Genomic DNA, 21,096 nt, shown 5'->3' on the forward strand with positions numbered 1-21,096 from the left:
CAGGAACCAACTAAGGGTGTTTCTGTCCAGGACATTTGTGCAGGATGTTGGGAAACTGCACATTTAGGGAGACTTTACCAACTGGATGTCACTGTGCCATCTCTGGCACATATGGTGTTCAGTGTCATTTTTTTCTTAAAGATGCTGTAAAGCAAATTCCATGATTTGCTTCTCAGTACATTATATACTTGTGATATTCGTTGCTGAAAGCATGTGCAAAGCTTTGTCGCACTGAAATGTGGAGTTAGACCAGTGAACAGTTTCTCACCCGTTTTCAGCTCAGGTTTTGTATAGGCGGTGCAAAACCCAACCTATCTACGTTACAGCCATCTATGTCAGATCACAGACGGTTGCATTCTGTTACTCAGCTGGTACGATGCAAAGATAAAGTAATTAAAACACATAAAACACTCAGAGACTGCAGGTATTGTTCTGATATCTGCAATTGATTTAGCTAGTGTTGCTGTTGTTGCTAAATTAAATAAATTTGAGGGGGCGGAGCTTCAGCTCCTTCAGGCGACACGCCCCCCCAGTCTCAAGCAGAGAAGACTGCTGATTTTCTCACAATTTCAAAGCCTAATTTAATTTAATACTTGTCTGTGTTTTTTTACCATTCGAATTTGGATGGGTAGTAAACAACACATTCTTCTGTGCTGTGATGAACTTAAAACTCATTTTCAATTCCACTTTACAGCATAATTTAACTGAATTTTTGGTGGACCACATCTGTCATAATGAGCTTCGGTAAACATATCCGCAATACGTGTTTCCTTCTTTCCTTTCCCATAGTGAGATACCAAGCGGAGTTAAGGATATGAACAGACCATCACGTCTGACGTGGTGTCATGGGTGTCACTGTGGTCAGTCCTGTCTGAGGCGTTTCCCATCGTCAGATTCCCTACACACGGCTCAGAGAATAAGGGTACAGCAACGTACAGTAAGTAACCTAACGTTTTCTTCTACATCTGACTTTTGACTTTTAGATTAAATCAATGACAACTCATTCGCTGTCTGTCTACAACGATGGAACAACCATTCAAAAAGTACAAAAGAAAACCCTTTATTTAATAGTTACAGTTAGGTCATGCCTTGCAAAATAAAAAAATCTATTGAGTTTACAACCTGGTCACCCTAGAAAGATGATTGCTTAATCTGTCTCCCGCTAAAGGTTGGAATCGTCATGGAGATGATCACATTGGACAGTCGTACACGTGGATGGCACGGTCATCGCCTGCAGATACAATCTTGGATCCAGTGGCGTTGTATTTCACACTCCAAACCTGAAGGGGGAAAACATATGAATGATGGGTCTTAACACTGCACTGAACCTATTTAGTGTATCAAAAAACTAATTTAATTAATATTCGATCAAGGGGGGTAGGTTTTATTTCTTAATTTGCATTCCTGTAAACAATATGAACCAATATTATGAAGAAACAATTGTATTTTAAAAGATTTTGAACAGAGATATAGTGAGCATGCAATTTCTCACCTGGTCCTGATGGTCAAAGAATGTGTTAACACATGCTCTTGAGCTTGCATCCCAAACTTTGACACTTTTGTCTGAAGAACTGAGGAAAGAGAAAAAGCACAAAAACTAAAACTATCAGCATCAGACATAACAAATTAGGTTCATGCAGTATTACAGAAACACTATTTGTAATGCAAACCAAATTAAATACTTGATGTGTAATGTCAACAGCCTTATCTCTATAACAGACAAATCATCTCAACAGTGTTTTTGTGGGGGGTTAATAAAAGTATGGGCATATGGATACTTTAATTGGCCATTTCAAATGTGTATTTTAATGTAGCCATAATGTGTATTACCTGGACACAAAATGCGTGTCATCTGGCGAGAAAGCGACACTAAGTACCCAGGATGCGTGGCCGCTTAGAGTAGCTGCCAAATTAGCATGTTGCCTGTAAAAAAATAAATGTTGATCATTTCAGTAACTTAATCCTTTACTCCTAATAAATGTAAGGCATTTGTATGTGAAAAAATATATTTACAATTAAGCTAAGGTTTTAAAATCGAAATTTGTACTTACACATCATAAATCTTAATGTAGCCGTCATCTGAAGCAGTTACCAAGAGCTGGGAGTCTGGGGAGAATGTCAGTGATCTTATAGGCATGGCATGACCTGGAGAGATTGTGAAGGAGGCAGACCAGGTGTCAACACATCAAGCCCAGCTGCGTGTTAACACAATACAGTAACTGAGAACGCACAGCTAGTAAAATCACATCTTATCTAAAGAAACAGGACAGGTAATGAGATTGAAGCTGACAATGTCAAAAGGTCTTATATTTATAGTGGAGGCACACAATTAAAACGAATGTTCAATGACTAAAGAATTTATGAGCATACAATGCAGTATCCTTCTCTACTTGTAATTGTAATGCAGTCTACATGTCAAAATGAACATACCTTCCAGTGTATGCAGAAGTTTTCCAGTGGCAATGTCAAAGATATTGATGATTCCATCTATAGCTCCACTGGCCAAGTACTTTCCATCTGGACTCTAAAAAAGAAACTGGGATTTAGTCTAACTTGGAAGTCAAAGCTTTTGATCGCCCATACTCTCACTTGTCTAGGGAACTGTACAACCAAATATTTTTTGTTGTAGTCACATACACTTCATTTTGTCATTTTAAAGAGTGTTACATCTCTACGTGCATAACCATATTTCTCAACCATGACCACAATCATTTTAAGCCTTACTGCAATGCCTTCATTAGATAATTTAAGGTATTCAGCCGGATGTAAAGATTGTAAAAACTCTAATAGACCAGGTCTCAAACACTAAATCCAGCTTGGAAACAAGCATAGAGGCTTATTTCCAAATATCAACCGAGCAGCTACTCAGGAGTGGTTGCGATGGTTTGCCATACCCATTGTCAGACAATAACTATTTCATTTGGGGATCGATGTTTCATCAAAATATGCAATATGCAAATTTAAAAAAATGGGGGGGACTTGACGTCATCTTACATATGCTATACTAAGAATGAATTTCCCTCTGGTATCCAAGGAATACTCTTTCTTGCCGCTTTCCACCCCAAATATGTTGACTTTTCCAAGATGGCTGCCTGTGGCGATGTATTTGGAGTCTGGAGAGAAGGCCACTGTCCAAGCATCAACTGTAATAGCAAAAACATACAACCATAAACCTATCAATACAAATATGGAAGTCACTGAGAAAAAAAGCCTAAGTAATATAATGTTCTAACAAGTTTGTGGTTGATCCAGTTGTTATTAAATATGGAACTCTAGCTAAATAGCCAGATAACTGTCCCCAAACCAAACTCCAGATACGGTAATTCCAACAACTTTAATCCCTCCAATTTAAACAGAAACTACCACATGCAATGTTTTTAGATCTCCATCACTGTAGAACTCTTTCGAACACGCAGCATAAAAGCATTAAAACATCCCAGGTTGACCAATACTACACATTGCAACCTGAAAGTGGTTGAGCTGATGACAGTAGTGGTTTCTTTGAGCCCAGCCAAAGGTGTTCTCTTTATTCTCTCCAATGCTCTCCGTCACATAAAAATGTTACACGAATTGTGTGCTAATCTTACTTGCAAAAATAACTTTAAAGCACAAACCCTGGTCTCTGTTGCCTGACAGCTCGATGTCTGAATTTAGGAATGATCGTATTCCATTTTAAATTAACCACCCCATGTCTTCACTGGTTTAAAAAATAAATAAACGATTAAGGGGAAGTGCTTTAGTGGGGATTTTACCTGGACCAGCATCCATAGACTTGATCTGCTTGCCAGACTCCAGGTCCCAGAGGCGGATGTGGGCATCCAGGGAGCTGGAGGCGGCGATCGCTCCATTGTGACTGATGTCCACAGACACCACGCCTAGCTGGTGGCCCTCCAAACTCCACTGCAACTCCAGCTTCTCATCTGACCTGAATGTAAATGAACATAGAGCTAAGAGAACTTAATTGAATAATACTGATTTTTCTTTTCGAATATTTGAAGAACCATTACTTTCTGGATGCTATCTGCTCAATTCACAGAGAAGCAACATTAACAATAAGCTATACATGTCATGGTGGTGGGTATATGGGAGATTAGGCTTTCCTTGAGATCGCACATGAATTGGCAATCTTTGCATTACGTTGACAATACAGTTGGCTAAATCACAATTTACCATTTCCAGACTTTCACCATATCATCCAGAGAGCCTGTGACAAGAGTTTCAGACCCGTCTTTTTCACTTCTACCCCAAGCAGCAGTCCAGATTGCATCATCATGGGCTGTCAGAAAGAAGAAAAAAAGAATGCAGGAACTCAGATCTTTATATCCTTGTACCTCGATGAACATATGTTTATTCATTTATTTAGTTTGATGTATCAATGAAGAAAAAAATACTGCCTTTATCATGTTAAATATTCCACGCTCCAAATAGCTTTCTAGCTACCTAGAGGAAGACAGTTTTTGGGTGTTGCGGTATTCTTACTCACCATGCTCTTGCTTAAACAGAATGCTGTACTGAAATTACAAGAAAACATTGCTGCAATGAATAACTAATTGTAAGCACAAAGATACCTAGCTATCATATTGCCACACCCCAGTACAATCACTTACTTGAGTGCTCATTGTTGATCTTTCGAGACGTTTTTGAGTAAAGGTAGCCTATACACTGAAAAATAAAAGGTAAAGTGGTTCAGTCACGAAATGTGACTAGCTCTCCTCAGAGCCATGTAGAGACATGGCATCTCTACATGGCTCTGGCTCCACTGACTCTATTTTGATAAGCTAACAAGCTATAAGGGGTATATAACTAATACCCCTTAGTATTAGTTAGACTTTGTACCTTTAGTATAGTTAGACCACATATTTAAGTTTTAAGATTCCTATATGTTTAATGTATGCACTTCCTGCCAAATTAAATTCCTTGTCTGTGCAAACTTTCATGGCGAATAAAACCCTTTCTGATTCTGACAGTGTGGACAACAGAATGCATAAATTTTTGGACTAAGCTGTGGCAAAGTAACTAAATGGCAAAATAACTCAAATAACTGTCGCAAAGCAGCAAAGTGTTTAATCAAACGCTCACTATGCCTGGTCGTGCCTGCTTGAGAGCTAATGAATCTTTCACTGGAATCGTTCCACATCGTTCAATGTGGATGTGTCATTGGCGACACCAAACTCTTTCAATGGCACAAGTTGTCAGTTGTTTCAGTGGAAGAGTATGGTGTCACCCGAAAAACATCCACTTTGAATTTTATAAAGATAGGCTACTGATCCTAGGATTTAATACGGTTGCTATTACCCACTAGTTTCAGTTATATTGCTGTTGGTCAGTCTTAAATGTTTGTGTTGTCTACGTACAGTGCAGTGAGTGAAGAGCGAGCTAGCTACTTAGCTAGAACGAGTTGTATTGACTTCTTCTAGCTAGCTTTACTAACGGTAGGCTAAGCAAATACATCCAGTTACTTCTAAATGAAACTCAAAGCAAATCTATTTGCATATTAATATACTATACTTCTCCGTACCATTAGTTTGATGTATATACTTCACCTTATACTGCATGTAAAATGTAGTAAAGAGACGTATGATGAGATTGTGTCGCAAAATGTATAAACAGTTTTGTAAAGGTGTCGGGGCTTGTGTCGCCTGACTGATGACGTCAGAAGCTTCAAATTTCGGCGCTGAGAATGGTATTTCAACTCTGGTAAACAAACACACAAACACACAAACACAATCATTTGTTTGAGATAACTGGCTCATAAGCCCACAGGGCTGCAGAGCTGTCCGCTAAACTATTGGTGTGCGATTATCTTACTAAATTGTGATATGTCTTCCCAAACACCGCCGGCATGTACAGGGAAATAAATCGAAATACCATTGGAGCGTACGGAAGAACGTAAGCCTATGCGAGCGCCAGACCTGAGACCTGAGAACAACACTCATCAAACCATGTAGACTACTAGTGATAACGGTCAGGTTAACCTTCTCATGATACTAAAATAATAAATCAAATCATATGCAACTGCAACTAGTTACAAAAGTAGTTACCTATTCTTGCGATGATACCGGTGACATGTATTATTATTATTTTTGACAAGTAACAAGTAGACAAGCTATGAGGCTGCATCCTCTGACGTTCCGCATAGTAGCCTGCCTGTGGGTATAACGGTAGAAGTTCCATGCATGGGAATATATTATGTGTCCTTATCTTAAAAGGTGGAATTACTTGTTTTAAGTGTTGTAATGTTTAGTACTGATAGAATCAGGACTCCTATTTTGAAATGATCTGTAAACCGGAAACCAGTGGAAATGTACCTGACGTTTGATCAGTTGATCAACCGGTTGATCAGAGCCATAGAAAAACTTTTTCTAGGGTTCTACGGTTGATGACAGTTGAATAAAAAACTCAAGAACTCGTGGACGTTGTATATATCGGGTAATACTTTATAGGATAAAGTACAAGACAGTACAAGTGTCAAATGTTATAATAGAAGAAGAACACCTCAACATGTCAAAGAGATGTGAATTTAGCTGGACGGTAATAGTTTTGACATGTCAACACAAAGACAGCGTCTATGCTTTTCAAAGAGGTGAGCTCATACTACATATTATTATCAAAAAAATACACCTTACTGTAGCCTAGGTCTAAAATAAATATATGTGGCCAACGCATTTACCAATTAACTTATATTATTAGGTAATTTGTTGTCAATTTCAGAAGTCCAACATCGATGGATTTCCTGGTTTTTCAAACTGTTAGCTACATGTCACATAGCCTACTCGCGACTGTTTCCTAGCAGTCTAACCCTAACCCTATAGTTGTAAAAAAAAAATCTACATACATAAGAATAATCATGTGAGATATCAGTTGTATAAACAATTGAAAGAAATCTACAAATAATTCTCTAAAGCCAACATGAGCTATATATAGGAATGCCCGATTGTTTGTTTATGTGTATTATTAGTGCTACAGGAAACACATCTTTACATTTACAAATACATCGTGTGAACTAATCTGTATGTGTTTTTCTCAGAGCTAGAGTTGAGACAGCAGCGTGGATGTATTCCAAAACGGACATTGTTGCTCACTGTGTCAGACCCTCTGCAGCGCCTGGGTAGTGGAGGGGCTACATTCAATGCACTACTGGTGGCTGCTGAACATCTAAGCGCCAGAGCAGGATACACTGTGAGTGACATCACACAATTCCCCAAACATTGCATTGAGCAGTAAAACAACAAAAATACAGAATTCTGAAGGGATGCTTAAAATGTTCAAAAACAATGTTTAGGCAGCCATAAGTTTGTGAGTGTTAGTGAGTAGAGAAAAGGTTTGTTGCTTTGATGCGTGTTTAGGATTATTATAGCAAGAGACCCAAAGCTGAGGGACCGTTTGTTCAATTATCCTCTAGTAAACTAATAGTTATTTCTTTGTTCATAGGTTGTTACTGCAGACGTACTTGATGATGCTCACATTCTCATCCTGCATACGGTGAGGCCAGCAGGAGACTGAATCTTGAACAGACGCTGGAATTTTTCATAGGAAGTGTTTTTCACACTACATAGGATGTCCAGTATCTGTTTTCCATAATATTTCTAGCTTCTCCTCTCCTCTCTCTCCGTCTGTCTGCAGGGGCGGGACTTTCCCTTCGATAGCTGTGGAAGAGCATTCTGTTGGATGGCTATCGAAAAGACATCTCAGATTGTACAAGGTCCTATCTGCTGTTTGGATATGTTGCTGGACACTCTCTCCAACCAGGTCTGCTATTATCCAAATTTTAGAATAGTTCTATAGGGGAATTAATTTCCCCTATAGAACTAGAAACTAGTTTATTCACACAGACTAGAATCCAGACCAGCCCTTTATTTTAGCGTAACTACTTGTTTAATAAACTTGGATATGCAAAACCACTGAAGCAGATTTCTTGTTCAGCACATTAAGTATCACATGCCTCCTCTGTCAAATTGGATATTTAATCTTAATTTCATAAATTCAACATCATATCAGTACTTCACATCTTACTTCAATTTTATATTATATATTATGCTATTATATGTTGTGTTTAAGGTGTTACTGGGGACATGACTCAGGTTCCTGCAATGGAGAAATGTTTTTTGTTGCTCAAACTTATGTTTGTTCTGTGTTTCTTTACTTCCACATGTAGGTATGTCCTGGTTCTCCTGCGGGTGTTTGGGTTTGCAGCACAGATATGATCCTGACCATTCCTACTGCCCATGGTTAGATCTTCTTAGTGTTTACTTATTATTTATCATGCTTTTTCTGTAAGTCAAGTGCCTTTTATTGTCGTTTTATTGTTGTTTATTGTCATATACATGGTACAGTACACAATGAATGAACGAAACAACACATATGGCGCTATATAAAACAGCCCAGAAATACACGAAACTACGTTCATTTCTGAACTACATAGAACTAAATAAGACCTTCCAACTTCTAGTGCAAGTGCACGTGCAAACATATGCAATAGGACAAACAAGTGCAACCGATTAAACAAGTAGTGCAAAAAGTACAGTACTCTTGTATCTTAATTGTTATGACATAGTAATTATGTTTTCCTTCCTTCTCAGTGATGACATGGGATGATTTTACCGGTGTTAGAGTGTTAGCGCTTCCTGGAGATGTTTCTTATGCCTCCAACCATGGAGTCTACCTTGCTGATGAACAGGTAGGACATTTGTACAATTGTACAAAATAACTTGGTTAAATAGAAGTCCTATGGTTATTACAGCATTAAAAAGGATGCGAAAAAATTACATGATGGACTGCTATTTTATTCACAGGGTCGAGTGTGTGATATCATCTACAGAGGAACAAAAGACAGAATTCACCGAGCCACACAACCCGATGGAAAGGTGCCTCTGGTGGGTGTTTACTCCCATCATGTGCTGGTACAGTATGTGGCGAAGGTCTCCAGTTATACGGTACATTTAGTCATTTAGCAGACGCTCTTATCCAGAGCGACTTACAGTAAGTACAGGGACGTTCCCCCCGAGGCAAGTAGGGTGAAGTGCCTTGCCCAAGGACACAACGTCAGTTGGCATGACCGGGAATCGAACTGGCAACCTTCGGATTACCAGCCCGATTCCCTAACCGCTCAGCCACCTGACTCCCGGTACCTTTGGAAGGTTCAGACCCCTTCACCTTTTCCACATTATGTATTGTTGTTAAACACATTTGAAATGGATTCAACAATTTACACAAAACCATAGGTTTCGGGGCCAATTTTCTTCAGCAAGGATGTGTCCGAGCGACTGTTGCAGACTTACGTGACCCCTCCCCTGGACGGGTGCACCTACATGGGCATGGATTCTGGTGCTCCACCCCTTCAGGTAGTATGGCTGCTCTTAAAAACGTACCATAGAATTGTATTTGTAGATGAAAAATGTAGATAAAGAAAAAGGTAGTATGAAAGTGAAATACGTCTTAAAGATACCCATGCTTTCCTTTCTGTCTTCTGGAACTTTCGTACTTCTGTGTATTATTCACGAAATAACCCGACGTTGATGTTTTGCCTCTTCTTGCCACACCCCTAGATCTCACTCTTCTTGGATGTGTTGATGTGTCTGTGCTCAAACCTGACAGAGTCAGACTTTATAAATGGAGAAAGGCTTGGCTGCAGTTCCCCCCTGGGGCCACAGGGGGCAGCGGTGACAAGCGCAAGAGCTGTACTGTGGAAGATACTGAGGGGAATCCCTCTTACAATGGGTACATATATAGTTTTTCCTTCACTCTATCCTTATATCAATTTATCCATACTTCATGGGAGTTGTGTTTTAATGTGTGATGAATTTGTTATGGATGGCATTGTTTTTAGTTTATGTTCCAGGAGGTTGCTATGACTACCTGACCATGTCAGGACGAGCGCATATAGATCGCCTGACAAAGGCGGGGACAGTGAGAGACACCCTTTCACACATAGAGGTAAACGTTCTCATTGTTAGTAAAGTTGCATTGTTAGTTATAAAGTTATCTATCTAGTTTAGGAGAGAAGAGATATAGATAGAGAAGAGTTAGAATGGGTTAGAGATGCATGAGTTGATTTTAGAATAGTAGAATAGAGACTTAATCAATGATGTCACAGCCATAAAAGCAGTCAGCAGGATGAAGGTGGCCTGCCTAGGAACATAAATTGAAGGAGCGGGTATTTTTTGTATGTTTATTGAAAATAAATGTAATGTTTCAAATGTAAATTGAAAGTGTATGTGTGTATATTCATTGATTATTTCCTTTCCACTCCCTATTGTCCAGAATGGCCAGTGTGTGAGTCAGGGCGGCAGGGTGATCAACTGTGTACTAGAGGGGGATGTCAGTGTAGCATCCAGGGCAGTGATCCAGCACTGTCACCTACAGGTAGGGCAGCACACCTACATTTGGACATGTTTTAATTTTATATCTTCATCTCTTTCTTATGTAGGGTGGTGATTTGCCACAAGCACAAGCAAACATAATCCTGCAAAGCTCAGTTGATTAGAAACCAAACCATACTGCTAACTAAAATAAAGTACACTTACTAGTGGAATATTTGAGCTGTCTTCAAAACTCAGGAACATTTGACCCACATTGCTTCAGATGCTCACTAGGGGGAAATATGATTCCAGCCTCCTTTATAGCTGACCTTAAACTTGGAGGCCTAAGGACTCTTTTGTACACATTGTTAAATCTTTTGTATTAAAATTGTATTGTATCCTGAATCCCATAACAGCCATTGACTACACAAATTAACCCTAACTGCAGGAATTACATTTTTCAACCTCACTAAATAAAGTTCCTATACCACTATATATGTGCTCCACAGGGCCCAATTGAAATCCAATCTGGATGTTTACTATCAGGCCTCAAGGTGACTTCATCGCAAGCCCATCATCTCGTCCTAAACAGTGACATCATCATTCAGGGACACCACATAAAGCTGGGAGAGTTAAAGCTCACTGTTTACACTGTGCTTGGGGCTCATGATGACCTGGAGGTTAGCGTTTTTGTTTAGTCATTTTCCTCCTACTGCAACACACCTCACAACAAGATGCCTCACAAGATGCCTCGCAAAAAGATGCCTGTAACCTTTAACACCTGGAATCAATAGAATGGAAAGCACATTTTGAAATGTTTTCTTTGATGGTGTGTTTTGGCCCATCCTTTTTCTCAATCTGTCCATCCCTCTCACGCCCATGGCTTTCCCTCCCCCAGTTATCCTCTGAGGACAGCACGGCCTCTTTCCTCAACCAACAGTGGAGCCAGTTCTTCCATCGCACTCGGATACAGTAAGACTAATTCCTCCCCACCAGGGATTATGATCTTGTAATACTACGAGGGAGTCAGGTGGCTGAGCTGTTAGGGAATCGGGCTAGTAATCTGAAGGTAGCCAGTTCGATTCCCGGCCGTGCCAAATGACATTGTGTCCTTGGGCAAGGCACTTGCCTCTTGCACAATCTTTGAAAATTATATCCGCTGGTAAAATTGACTATTTCTCCTCAGACCGGAGGAGCTATGGATGTCCGGTGACCATCGCTCCCTGCTGGAAGCTCGTCTGTTCCCAGTCTTCCAACCCAAAGGGGGCGCTGTGGACCTGGAGGGGGGTGCCTGCTGGCTCCTGGGTGGCCTGGGGTCACTAGAGCAATGGAGGACAGCGTGGAAGCTGTCTCTCAAGGAGGTGCTGTCCCTGACCGACCAGGAAGCAGAGCTGGGCTGGAGGGAGCAGTTGTTTTTTCTGGCGGGCAGGAGGAGGGTGACTGACATGCTGAATGGCCGTAGCGACTGCAGTCTGCTGCCTAGCTTCAGGGCTATGGTGCTGGGAGGCCAACAGGGGGAGCTGCTGAGCACACTTGATGCCAGTAAGTGGGGTTATCAGACAAATCATTTCCTAACATTACCTTTATAGTCTCTGTTAAAGGCATCCGAGCTCTAATGGCTTTGAGAAATTATTTGCTCTATAGTGCCCAGGCAGCATTCAACATAGACTTACAATGGAATATACATAAAAAAGTCTACAAGCGCACAAAGAACTGTGATACATGCTACACATTAATACTACTGATGCTTTCCATGTCCATTTCCTTTCTTTCTCTTCAGTTGCAGCGAGCAGTACAGGGAACTTGGGAGTGGCTTCCAGGTGCCTGGCCAATATAGCGGATGTGCTAGGCTGTCTGGCCGGGGAGGGCAGGGGAGGTCTGAGGAGTGGGCCAGCTGCTAACCCTGCCTGGGGTTCTGCCTTCTCCCTCCTGGAACAAGGAGATTTGACAGCTGGTGTCCGGGCGCTGGCCACCGAGAGATGTAACTGGCTGAGCAGGTCAGGGATGGGGTTATTGGAATTAGTAGGAGGGCAGAGTATAGTGGTGTGTCCACCAGCGGCATACAGGATGATACCATAAAGATCGTCAGTGTTGTTGTTGTGACAGGTTGCACGTCAACCTCTGCCAACCAACAGAGGCCAGTACAACGGTGCTTATTCATGTCTTGCGTGGGTGGCTTGGTACTGGCCTGATCACGTCATTGATGAACCACACAATAGAGAAGTTGTTAAAAAAAACAAAAAGAGCTTACCCCAGATCTGCACCAAACATGAGTGATTTGGAATGACTTGTAGTAGGAATTCCTTTGGATTAGTTTGTTTTGCTCTGAATTGTGCGATCTGGGTTCAGAAAGATATATGTTTTATTTGAATCAGGTACACGTATTTTGTGGTTCTATGACAGGGGTTTTGCTAATCAACAGTTTGTCAGATCCGTTTTACTACAGTACATGCTACTATGTGCCAAATGGTGGTTGCATGGTCAACTTGTAATTCACACAAACGGGAAGGGGAATAATCAACATAATTCTTGTTGTCGTTGTATCTCCTTTAAGCACCCTGGCATTTTCAACTCATAGTTTGTTTATAAATGGTACAGATCATAATTAAGGAATAATTATTAATGGATACAACAATTTCCTGAAGTTACACCTGTAGAACTATTGCTAACTGCTATTTATTACTATTGAATCCATCAACTTCTGTAAGTAGTGTTGACTGCCCCTTACAGGCCTGACCTGCTGGTACGAGCTGCACGCCACTATGAGGGAGCAGGACAGATACTTTTAAGGCAAGCTGTGAAGTCAGCGCAGAAATTTGTATCCATTGGTCATGGAGAGGCGCCACCCATTGGGGAGTGGCTGGAAGTGGAGTGTCCTGCCAGATTGGACCTTGCGGGTAAGTCAATGATAATTCCCTTTGAAGTCTTCCCCCCTCTCCACTTCTTCCAGTAGCTCTACACTACTTACCTTCCTAATCTTTATAGTCTACATTTTTTGTCAAAACAAACCTGCAACCACAGTGTGGCTAAAAGTGTACAATGTACAAACTCTTCTCATTTCCTGTTAAATTAAAGGGCCCAATGAGCAGTATGTTGAAATGTATATTTTGATTATTACTGTCATTTAGCTGATCATTATGCAGTTTTTTTGGTAGCCCTTTCTTATACCAATGACATATTTGCATACTTTTCCATGTACTGCCGTGTTCCCACAGGTGGATGGAGCGATACTCCACCCATAGCCTTCGAGCATGGCGGTTCTGTGGTGAACGTGGCTGTGAAAGTTGATGGGAAACGTCCCATTGGTGCCAGGGCCCGTCGCATCAAAGAGCCCCGCTTGGTACTGGTCAGCTCCAGCGGAGGGCAGGACTGTGGGGTTGCAAGGGAGATTGTTTGCGAGAATCTGGAGGATTTAAAGGACCACTGCCAACCTAATGCGCCTGGTGAGATTCTGATTACCAGCCGTGGATGAAGGCGTCACACTAACAGCCTAACCATATGACACATAAACGATAACACCAAAATATGAATCTATGTCATGTATGGTAGATTTGTTCATGCATTGAATATGAATGAAATGTGTTTAAAGTAAAGTCGAGGTGTGATGGTAAATATCTAATGGCAGGTGCCAATGATTGGTCTGTGGTCAACTCATATTGTTTGTGTGTGCATGTGCCCTGCATTGGGACATGTGGTGTTTCCCAGGTGCCCTGCTAAAGTCAGTGTGTGTGTGCAGTGGCCTGGTCACCTTCCCATCCCCCCAGTCCTTGCAAGAGCAGCTACTACAGCGCTGGGGTGGGGGGGTGGAGGTCCACAGCTGGTCCCTGCTGCCTCACGGATCAGGTCTAGGTAAGACTGGCACTTTGTCTTCTGGCTTTCTTGCAAGTATGTCAGGTATTTTATGACTTTCAGAGACATTATGCCACATTGTGGCAGTATGGAAAATCGTGGCATGTGGAGATTTCTTCTACAAAGTCATAAAGTGTCAAAAATAAGTGCTGGGCTTTTTATCTCTCTATCATAACAATATACTGTAGGAATGTATATGTAACCAGTTTAAAAAAAAAAAGTTCACTGCTATTCTCCTCTCTTGTAGGTACCAGTAGTATCCTGGCGGGGGCGGTGTTTGCAGCAGTGTATAGATGCACTGCTCGCACATACGACACAGACTCCCTCATTCACGCTGTGCTGCACCTGGAGCAGATGCTAACCACAGGTCTGAAAGTATACTGACCTCTACACACCAGAGAGACACACTCCTGTTTACTGGATGGATGAATGTCCAGAATATTGTCTCTCTTAACAACATAACTCTCCCTTTTATTCTCTTGCCTCTCCATCTTGTCTCAGGTGGTGGCTGGCAAGACCAAGTTGGAGGTTTAGTAGGAGGAGTTAAGTTGGCGCGCTCCAAAGCATGCCTGCCACTCCGTGTGGAAGTAGAGCGTCTTCCTGTCTCCCAGGACTTCCTGGTTTTGCTAAACCAACATCTCCTATTGGTTTACACAGGCAAAACACGGTTAGCAAGAAACCTGCTGCAGGTAAACCAATCCCATTTAGTCTCAAAGTCAATATGTGGACTCTATGTCAGACTAGTAGAATACTTACTAAACAGAAGTATCTGTAAAAAGGTTGCTTCCCATTTCTCATACAACTTTCTCTTTACTTTGGACAGTGGAGGAAGCAATGCTTCTGCATATGATAACACATATCTGTCACATCAAGGAGTCAACCCTAATAACTCAAGCCTGAAAAGAACAGTGCTTTAAAGTAAAAACGTTTGCAACAGAACTTAAAATACATTTTAGGCAAGCGCTTAATACCCCCAATGGTGTGATTGTGCATGTATCATTCCTAGACTGGGAGCCCTGTGTGCATAACAACGGCTTCTTCTCCTCTCCCCTTGTCTTTTTCCCTGGTGCATCTGTAAAAACAGGAAATTCCCATAACCACAGTAATGCACACTAACTCAGAGGCTTTGCAAACACAGGTTTTTCCTCTCATTTTAAGTTCTTTGGATGGTGTAACGGAAATGAGGCAAGATAGCTCAATTTTCAGTGTTGTGAAAATGGCGTTTGATGTTTGACAGGACGTGGTGCGGAGCTGGTACAGTCGCCTGCCCATGATAGTGAACAATGCTGAGCAGTTGGTGGACAATGCTGAAGAGTGTGCTTGTGCATGTACAGCTGGTGAGTGTAGAGGCCAAATTCTATTCCCAACTGTCCAATTTTCCATCTACTCACACTGTTTCTGAAAATGTACATTGGGCAGTATTCTGCCAATTCACATTGTCTTTTGACAACCTGTACATGCTAAATGTCAACAGGAATGGTAAAACCGTGAATGGTACAAGGTCTGACTCGCTCGCTCTCTCACACACAAGGCTCTCTAGACAGACTGGGGCTGTGCCTGGATCGCTCGTGGCAGCAGAAGAAGGTGATGGCACCTGGATGTGAGCCTGTTGCTGTTCGTACCATGATGGATGCCTTACGCCCCTTGGTGTTGGGGCAGAGCCTAGCAGGGGCGGGCGGAGGGGGCTTCCTCTATCTCCTCACCCGCCAGCCTCTGCAAGGCGAGAGAGTGAGACAGGTCCTCAACAATACCCCAGTGAGTACAAACTAAAAGTGGGGAAAAAAATGGTATGTTGCATAGTAAATTATAACAATCATTTTATGGGTAGGAAAGTGATCTAAAGATAATTACTCGAAATACCTAATTGTTCATCTGTCAGTGATACACATTTATAATACAATTTTTGTTTGATATGTCAGGGACATTAATTTTGTTAAGCAGCAGCAATAGCCCTGATAAGATAGTATTCATCTATAAGTTGATTAGTCTTTTTTCAGACAATTGTGCTGACAGACTACTGTGTCACAGGGTCTTGGAGACTTTAGTGTCCACTCAGTAGAGCTGGACATGGATGGGATATCACTGCTGAAGCCGTGCTGAAACCAAGACACCAAGGTCAGGTGGCTGAGCGGTGAGGGAGTCGGGCTAGTAATCTGAAGGTTGCCGGTTCGATTCCCCGGCCGTGCATAATGACGTTGTGTCCTTGGGCAAGGCACTTCACCCTACTTGCTTCAGGGGGAATGTCCCTGTACTTACTGTAAGTCGCTCTGGATAAGAGCGTCTGCTAAATGACTAAATGTAATGTAAATGTAACTTACTATCTCACTGAAGGAGGAATTCTAATAGGTACCCCACAAGGGACTACTTTTACAGCCAATTGTAACCAAGTACTGGTTTTCTATGGGATACAAGTCTAATTTGAAAGCACTAAAAAAACATAACTCTTGTACTTCATTTTTTTTGTAATTTAACAGAGGCATCATTTTAGGAGGAATAATTGCTCCCAGTGACACATCTAGGTTGGGCTAATACAAACAGTTGGTTCTTATGTTTAAGGCTCCTCTTTCTAATTGTTTCTTGATGTTTCTTCCCATTGCCACTTATTTGCTTTTCACAATGTATGCTTCATGTTTTGGCTACCCACAATGTTTTGGGGCTATCTCGCTGTTTATGATCATTGACCTATGCGTTTTTTTGTAAAGCTCTCTCTTGGAAGTCGCTTTGGATAAAAGCGTCTGCTAGATGAATAAATGTAAATGTAATTGACAAATTAAGGCAGTGTTGAGTTGGTTTAGGTAGAGATTTGTGATAAGTTGCAGTCTGTGTCTCAACACTAAGATGTATGGCCTTTGGATATCTGTATTTTACTTATTACTAGAATTCAAAATACATGATTGTTGGAAAGTATTTCCAAAAGAAACAATTTTATACATTAAGGTATAAATATACAAAGGTACAATATTCCCAAAGCTTTTTACAAAAATTGTTTTAATAATAAATCTGCCAATTTATTGAAATGAATAAACAATCGTGAGCATATAGGCCATCTGTGAATTGGACAGTGAATAACAGTGAGGGGGTGAAGTGTATTATTAGTCTTGGGCAGCCAAACATTTTGGTCAAACAAGTGCAATGCTAAGCCAAGTGAAATGTGACCAAATGATCAGCACATTATATACAAATGTGTACTGCATCTTACCATCTGGCAAGTTGCTGTTGAATGCCAGGATATTTGTGTGTTGTGGTGTCATAACTAAGTTTGGTCTTTTACTCTTAAGTTGCAAAGTCATAACATACTGTTAACTTCAATCAAATGACATGTTTTCAATAGACAATACATGAACCGATCAACAAATATAGACTTCCAGGTAATAGTTTAAAAAAAAGAAGTTATTTACTTGCCCTCCTCCTGAACTTTCATTGTAGTATTGAAACTTGAACAGGTTACTAAAATAGCTTTCATAATGTTCAAATCTTCCTTGATTGGAGTCAAAGCCAAAGTACTTGGATACCCCTGGCCTGAGGTCAGGAATGTCCTTATTTTGCAGCCACCACTGACAGCTGGTCCCGGATGCGTCCAAGTCCATCTAGCATTGTGTCCAGAGTTTCCCTGCTCAACTCCACAGTCACTGAGGAGAGTGTGTCACTATCCCCAAGACTGTCCTCGATCTGTAATACCAACAAAACTGTTAGGCACACTGTAATATGCCCTTGCGATTAACTTTCTTTGTTTCGTAGAAGAACACATACATTCAAAGACTGGGGTCTTGTTCATTTGGATACTTCTTAATTACTTCATAATTAGACATTTGGGGAGAAATTTGTATTTTAAACAGAATCCAAAATGTTTAAAGTAACTATTAATAAAAAAAATTGGCATCATAAATTGAATTCAAAATATTGACACATTGGCTAACCTGACCTAAAATCAGGCAAGTTGTCATGATCCATACAAAGCAGTAACAGTGTTGTAATGGTTTAATACTAGGTTGCTACTTCAGAACCTTGATGACTTTCAGTCATTTATTAAAATAAATATTCCATACTGTCCCAGAATAATGATGGGCAGTCTGGTTGAAATAGGTTTGTAGTATCAGTTTGGAAGTATGACTGACAAATAGGCATCACCCAACTGCATATCACAGACTTTAGGAGGTCCATGTATGCAAGAAATGTTTATTCATTGATGGCACTGTACTGTATGCGTCAGTGGGAAACATAATGGACAGATGGATTGTATTATCTGCATCCAGTACCTTCATATGCACCAAACAGGTGGGAACAGCCATACGACTCACAGAGTCAGAGGCTGTCTTCATGTCAACTCTCCAGTCGAGCTCTACAAGATGGGGTAGTGAGACTGAAAAAGAAAATCAACAAATGTACACAACATTTAGAGATCCATTTAGAGAACAATAGAGAACACTGAATAAGCCCCATCATGACAATCCAGAGGGGCAAAAGAGAGGTCTGACTATAAAAAATAACAAAAAACAATAACAGGTATCTCGCTAATTTATGTACCTGGCTAGCGTAATCTAGTTGTGTTCCCTAAAGCAAACTACTTAGTTATGTTGCCACACCAAAACCACTACATTTTGACTACATGAGGGCACAGCCACTAGTCATGTATGCATGCCCTTTTGTTGTTTTTCTTCCATTTCAATATTATCATAAATGGCTTTTTCTACACATTTGTATATCTTTATACTTATAGCCCATGTATGTTGAGTTATCTAGTTTCTTTAATAAGATATTGATTGGATTAAGGACTGATAAGCTTCCGTGTTTTACAATAAAATGACCATGTACCATTTGCAATTCTGTAATGATAGAATTGGTCAGGGGGTAAAAAAAATTTGCAAGGCACTATATGCATTTACATTTCACTTCTAACAAACCCTATAGTACTCAACTTGGTAACACATTTCCAATTCAAACCCTGATTGCAAGTATGTAGAAAAACATGCATTTTGCATTAGAACATTATAGATATAGTTAAACCAATAAAACTAACTTACTTTGATTAGAAAGAGCCTCATTTCTCCATGTGGGGCTGAAGAAAAATATGCAAACCATTTTAGTAAGCCACTTATTTTGAGAGGTAGATTCTGCAACGGGTCACTCCCAAAACAGGATGACACTTGTCAGAAAAAAGAAAAAGTGTACTCTTGAAACCCTAATCAAACTTATACAGTTGAAAGTTATTTTTACCATCTTTGTATTTGTATGATGAGTGCTTGAGGTGGAGTTGGCCAACAAACCTGAGTTCAAGTACAATCTTTGTGATGAGGTTCTTGAGGCTGGGGTGGAAAGACTCTGGGAACAGTGCAAGGACTTCCTCAGGTGAGGTCAGGTGGTGGAATAAGGTGTGGTGAGATAGAGTGTGAAGGGCAACGAGAAGCTGGAAACACAAAGAGAAATGTAGAGATATTCCAGTTTCTTTCATTATTCCAAAATAAGTGCTACAGTTCTTGACACTCAAAACACGCCTTTCACTTACAACTATACTTTAACTATATACTTACAACTATACTTTGTTCAAAGACAGTCTTTGAACAAAGTATAGTTGTAAGTATAGCTTTAGAACAAAGTATAGTTGTAAGTATATGTAAGTATAGCTTTCACAGGGAAAACAGGCGAGGTGAGCCTTGCCTGTTTTCCCTTTGAAAGCCACTCTTACATAATTCATGTCTTAATTGGGTATGGACAAAATCGTTTGAATGTTCAAAAGATTGAGTATTTGAACACAAAATTCAGTGATATTAAATTCAGTAAGTTCAATTTAACAATAGTCATAACTGCCAGGAAATTGTAAAAGTATCTTTTATAAATATTAACATCAAAACGAATGTCTAAATAGAGTAGTAGCCTGCCTCTTGTGTTGCTGCACAATACAAGGCTATTTTCCAACCCGACCGAACTGATGGCATGGAGTTTCTCTGTAACTTGGACACATGACTTTCTGTAAGGGGGGGATTTTGAATATTAGATCAAATTAGTGTGTTCATCCCAATACTCAATTGTGTTAAATCAACTGACATTCATATCGTCTGTCTGTATTTCATGGAGTGGGGATGTTTAGATACAATCATATCAACCTGGCCGCACCCAATCGAATGAATAGCCTACACCGCTGTATTCTAAATGTATTCTACAAAACATCAACGCCCACCTGTTTGGCCTCACTTGCAGATACGGAGAGAATTCCTGCCGTGTTTTCAGTGAGCAACATCGACTCAAGATATCCTGCAGAGAAACTGTCGGCACACAGCTGCCGCACTGTGTCCTTCGATGGAGCCTTTGTCATCAAAAGAACAAAACATACAATATAGTTTTAAGGCAGTAGAAACTCAAATAGGCCTACAGGGGTTAGACTTATTTTAATTAGACCTTTACGGTCCTGTCTTCAGACTAACGTTAGTTGTTGTTGTACAGTAGCTAGCTATATTTCTTAGATATTAGCTAGCTAGCAAGTATTATAACTATATTAATGTATGAACTGGTTTCACGAATGAATGCTTGATTTTTTAGTGATGTAGCTAGGTATTTAAAGTGGCAATATTGATATGAATACCTTCAGAAGAATTTGCATGGAGGAGAAATGTTCGTCCAAGAGAGCAGCCATGTTGACATATAGCTAAAACAGTCATGTGCTCTTACTAACCAAAATCCACGAAGGGCACGCCGGGAAATGATGTCTTCACCACGTTCTTCAAACCAAAAACATCATTTTACCCGTGCCCTCGCTTATGCCCGTTTACGGTGAGTTTTAATGGAGTCCCTAAACAAACGTTGACACAGACCCACACCAATATTCAATGTTAGGAATATTGATTATAGCACCCAAACAATTTGCATTTGACAAGCTCAAAAACAACTCGTGCGCATTGGACAAAACTGGCAAATAAAACGGCCGTAGCCACCTTGAAAATAGTTTAAACGAAAT

General features: G+C 40.5%; 3 protein-coding genes across 6 annotated transcripts; 1 reads left to right on the plus strand and 2 right to left on the minus strand.

Annotated features, from left to right (window-relative positions):
* Positions 1 to 1,044: 1,044 nt before the first annotated feature.
* skic8 (SKI8 subunit of superkiller complex) lies at positions 1,045 to 5,602 on the minus strand. 2 transcript variants are annotated; one of them, XM_067234760.1, is made up of 11 exons: positions 5,544 to 5,602; positions 4,608 to 4,662; positions 4,484 to 4,511; positions 4,171 to 4,276; positions 3,753 to 3,925; positions 2,995 to 3,143; positions 2,431 to 2,524; positions 2,052 to 2,145; positions 1,831 to 1,923; positions 1,493 to 1,571; positions 1,045 to 1,280 (listed from the first exon to the last, which is right to left on the minus strand). In XM_067234760.1, the coding sequence occupies exons 2-11, from the start codon at positions 4,617 to 4,619 to the stop codon at positions 1,191 to 1,193; spliced, it is 918 nt and encodes a 305-aa protein (XP_067090861.1). In that variant the 5' UTR covers positions 4,620 to 4,662; positions 5,544 to 5,602; the 3' UTR covers positions 1,045 to 1,190. The 2 variants fall into 2 exon arrangements, with proteins under 2 accessions (XP_067090861.1, XP_067090859.1); XM_067234758.1 differs by having other exon boundaries at positions 5,519 to 5,600.
* A 673-nt stretch (positions 5,603 to 6,275) lies between these two features.
* LOC136942006 (L-fucose kinase) lies at positions 6,276 to 17,211 on the plus strand. 3 transcript variants are annotated; one of them, XM_067234727.1, is made up of 24 exons: positions 6,283 to 6,583; positions 7,028 to 7,179; positions 7,432 to 7,482; positions 7,624 to 7,749; positions 8,156 to 8,228; positions 8,580 to 8,677; positions 8,793 to 8,873; positions 9,222 to 9,341; positions 9,546 to 9,717; positions 9,827 to 9,933; positions 10,261 to 10,362; positions 10,808 to 10,978; positions 11,197 to 11,270; positions 11,485 to 11,840; positions 12,079 to 12,295; positions 13,029 to 13,195; positions 13,514 to 13,741; positions 14,004 to 14,147; positions 14,395 to 14,514; positions 14,649 to 14,836; positions 15,385 to 15,484; positions 15,679 to 15,902; positions 16,176 to 16,259; positions 16,459 to 17,106. In XM_067234727.1, exons 1-23 carry the CDS (start codon positions 6,502 to 6,504, stop codon positions 16,245 to 16,247), a joined length of 3,225 nt encoding a protein of 1,074 aa, XP_067090828.1. In that variant the 5' UTR covers positions 6,283 to 6,501; the 3' UTR covers positions 16,248 to 16,259; positions 16,459 to 17,106. The 3 variants fall into 3 exon arrangements, 2 of the variants coding, with proteins under 2 accessions (XP_067090828.1, XP_067090829.1); XR_010876567.1 differs by lacking the exons at positions 15,679 to 15,902; positions 16,176 to 16,259; positions 16,459 to 17,106 and adding an exon at positions 14,971 to 15,065 and having other exon boundaries at positions 6,276 to 6,583; XM_067234728.1 differs by lacking the exons at positions 6,283 to 6,583; positions 7,028 to 7,179; positions 7,432 to 7,482; positions 8,156 to 8,228 and having other exon boundaries at positions 7,628 to 7,749; positions 16,459 to 17,211.
* Positions 17,117 to 20,798, minus strand: commd9 (COMM domain containing 9). The gene is made up of 6 exons (XM_067234729.1): positions 20,725 to 20,798; positions 20,323 to 20,448; positions 19,412 to 19,551; positions 19,169 to 19,203; positions 18,404 to 18,507; positions 17,117 to 17,816 (listed from the first exon to the last, which is right to left on the minus strand). The coding sequence occupies exons 1-6, from the start codon at positions 20,773 to 20,775 to the stop codon at positions 17,685 to 17,687; spliced, it is 588 nt and encodes a 195-aa protein (XP_067090830.1). The 5' UTR covers positions 20,776 to 20,798; the 3' UTR covers positions 17,117 to 17,684.
* Positions 20,799 to 21,096: the final 298 nt, after the last annotated feature.

The sequence above is a fragment of the Osmerus mordax genome, chromosome 4, assembly GCF_038355195.1.
Source record: "Osmerus mordax isolate fOsmMor3 chromosome 4, fOsmMor3.pri, whole genome shotgun sequence".
Classification (NCBI taxonomy): domain Eukaryota; kingdom Metazoa; phylum Chordata; class Actinopteri; order Osmeriformes; family Osmeridae; genus Osmerus; species Osmerus mordax.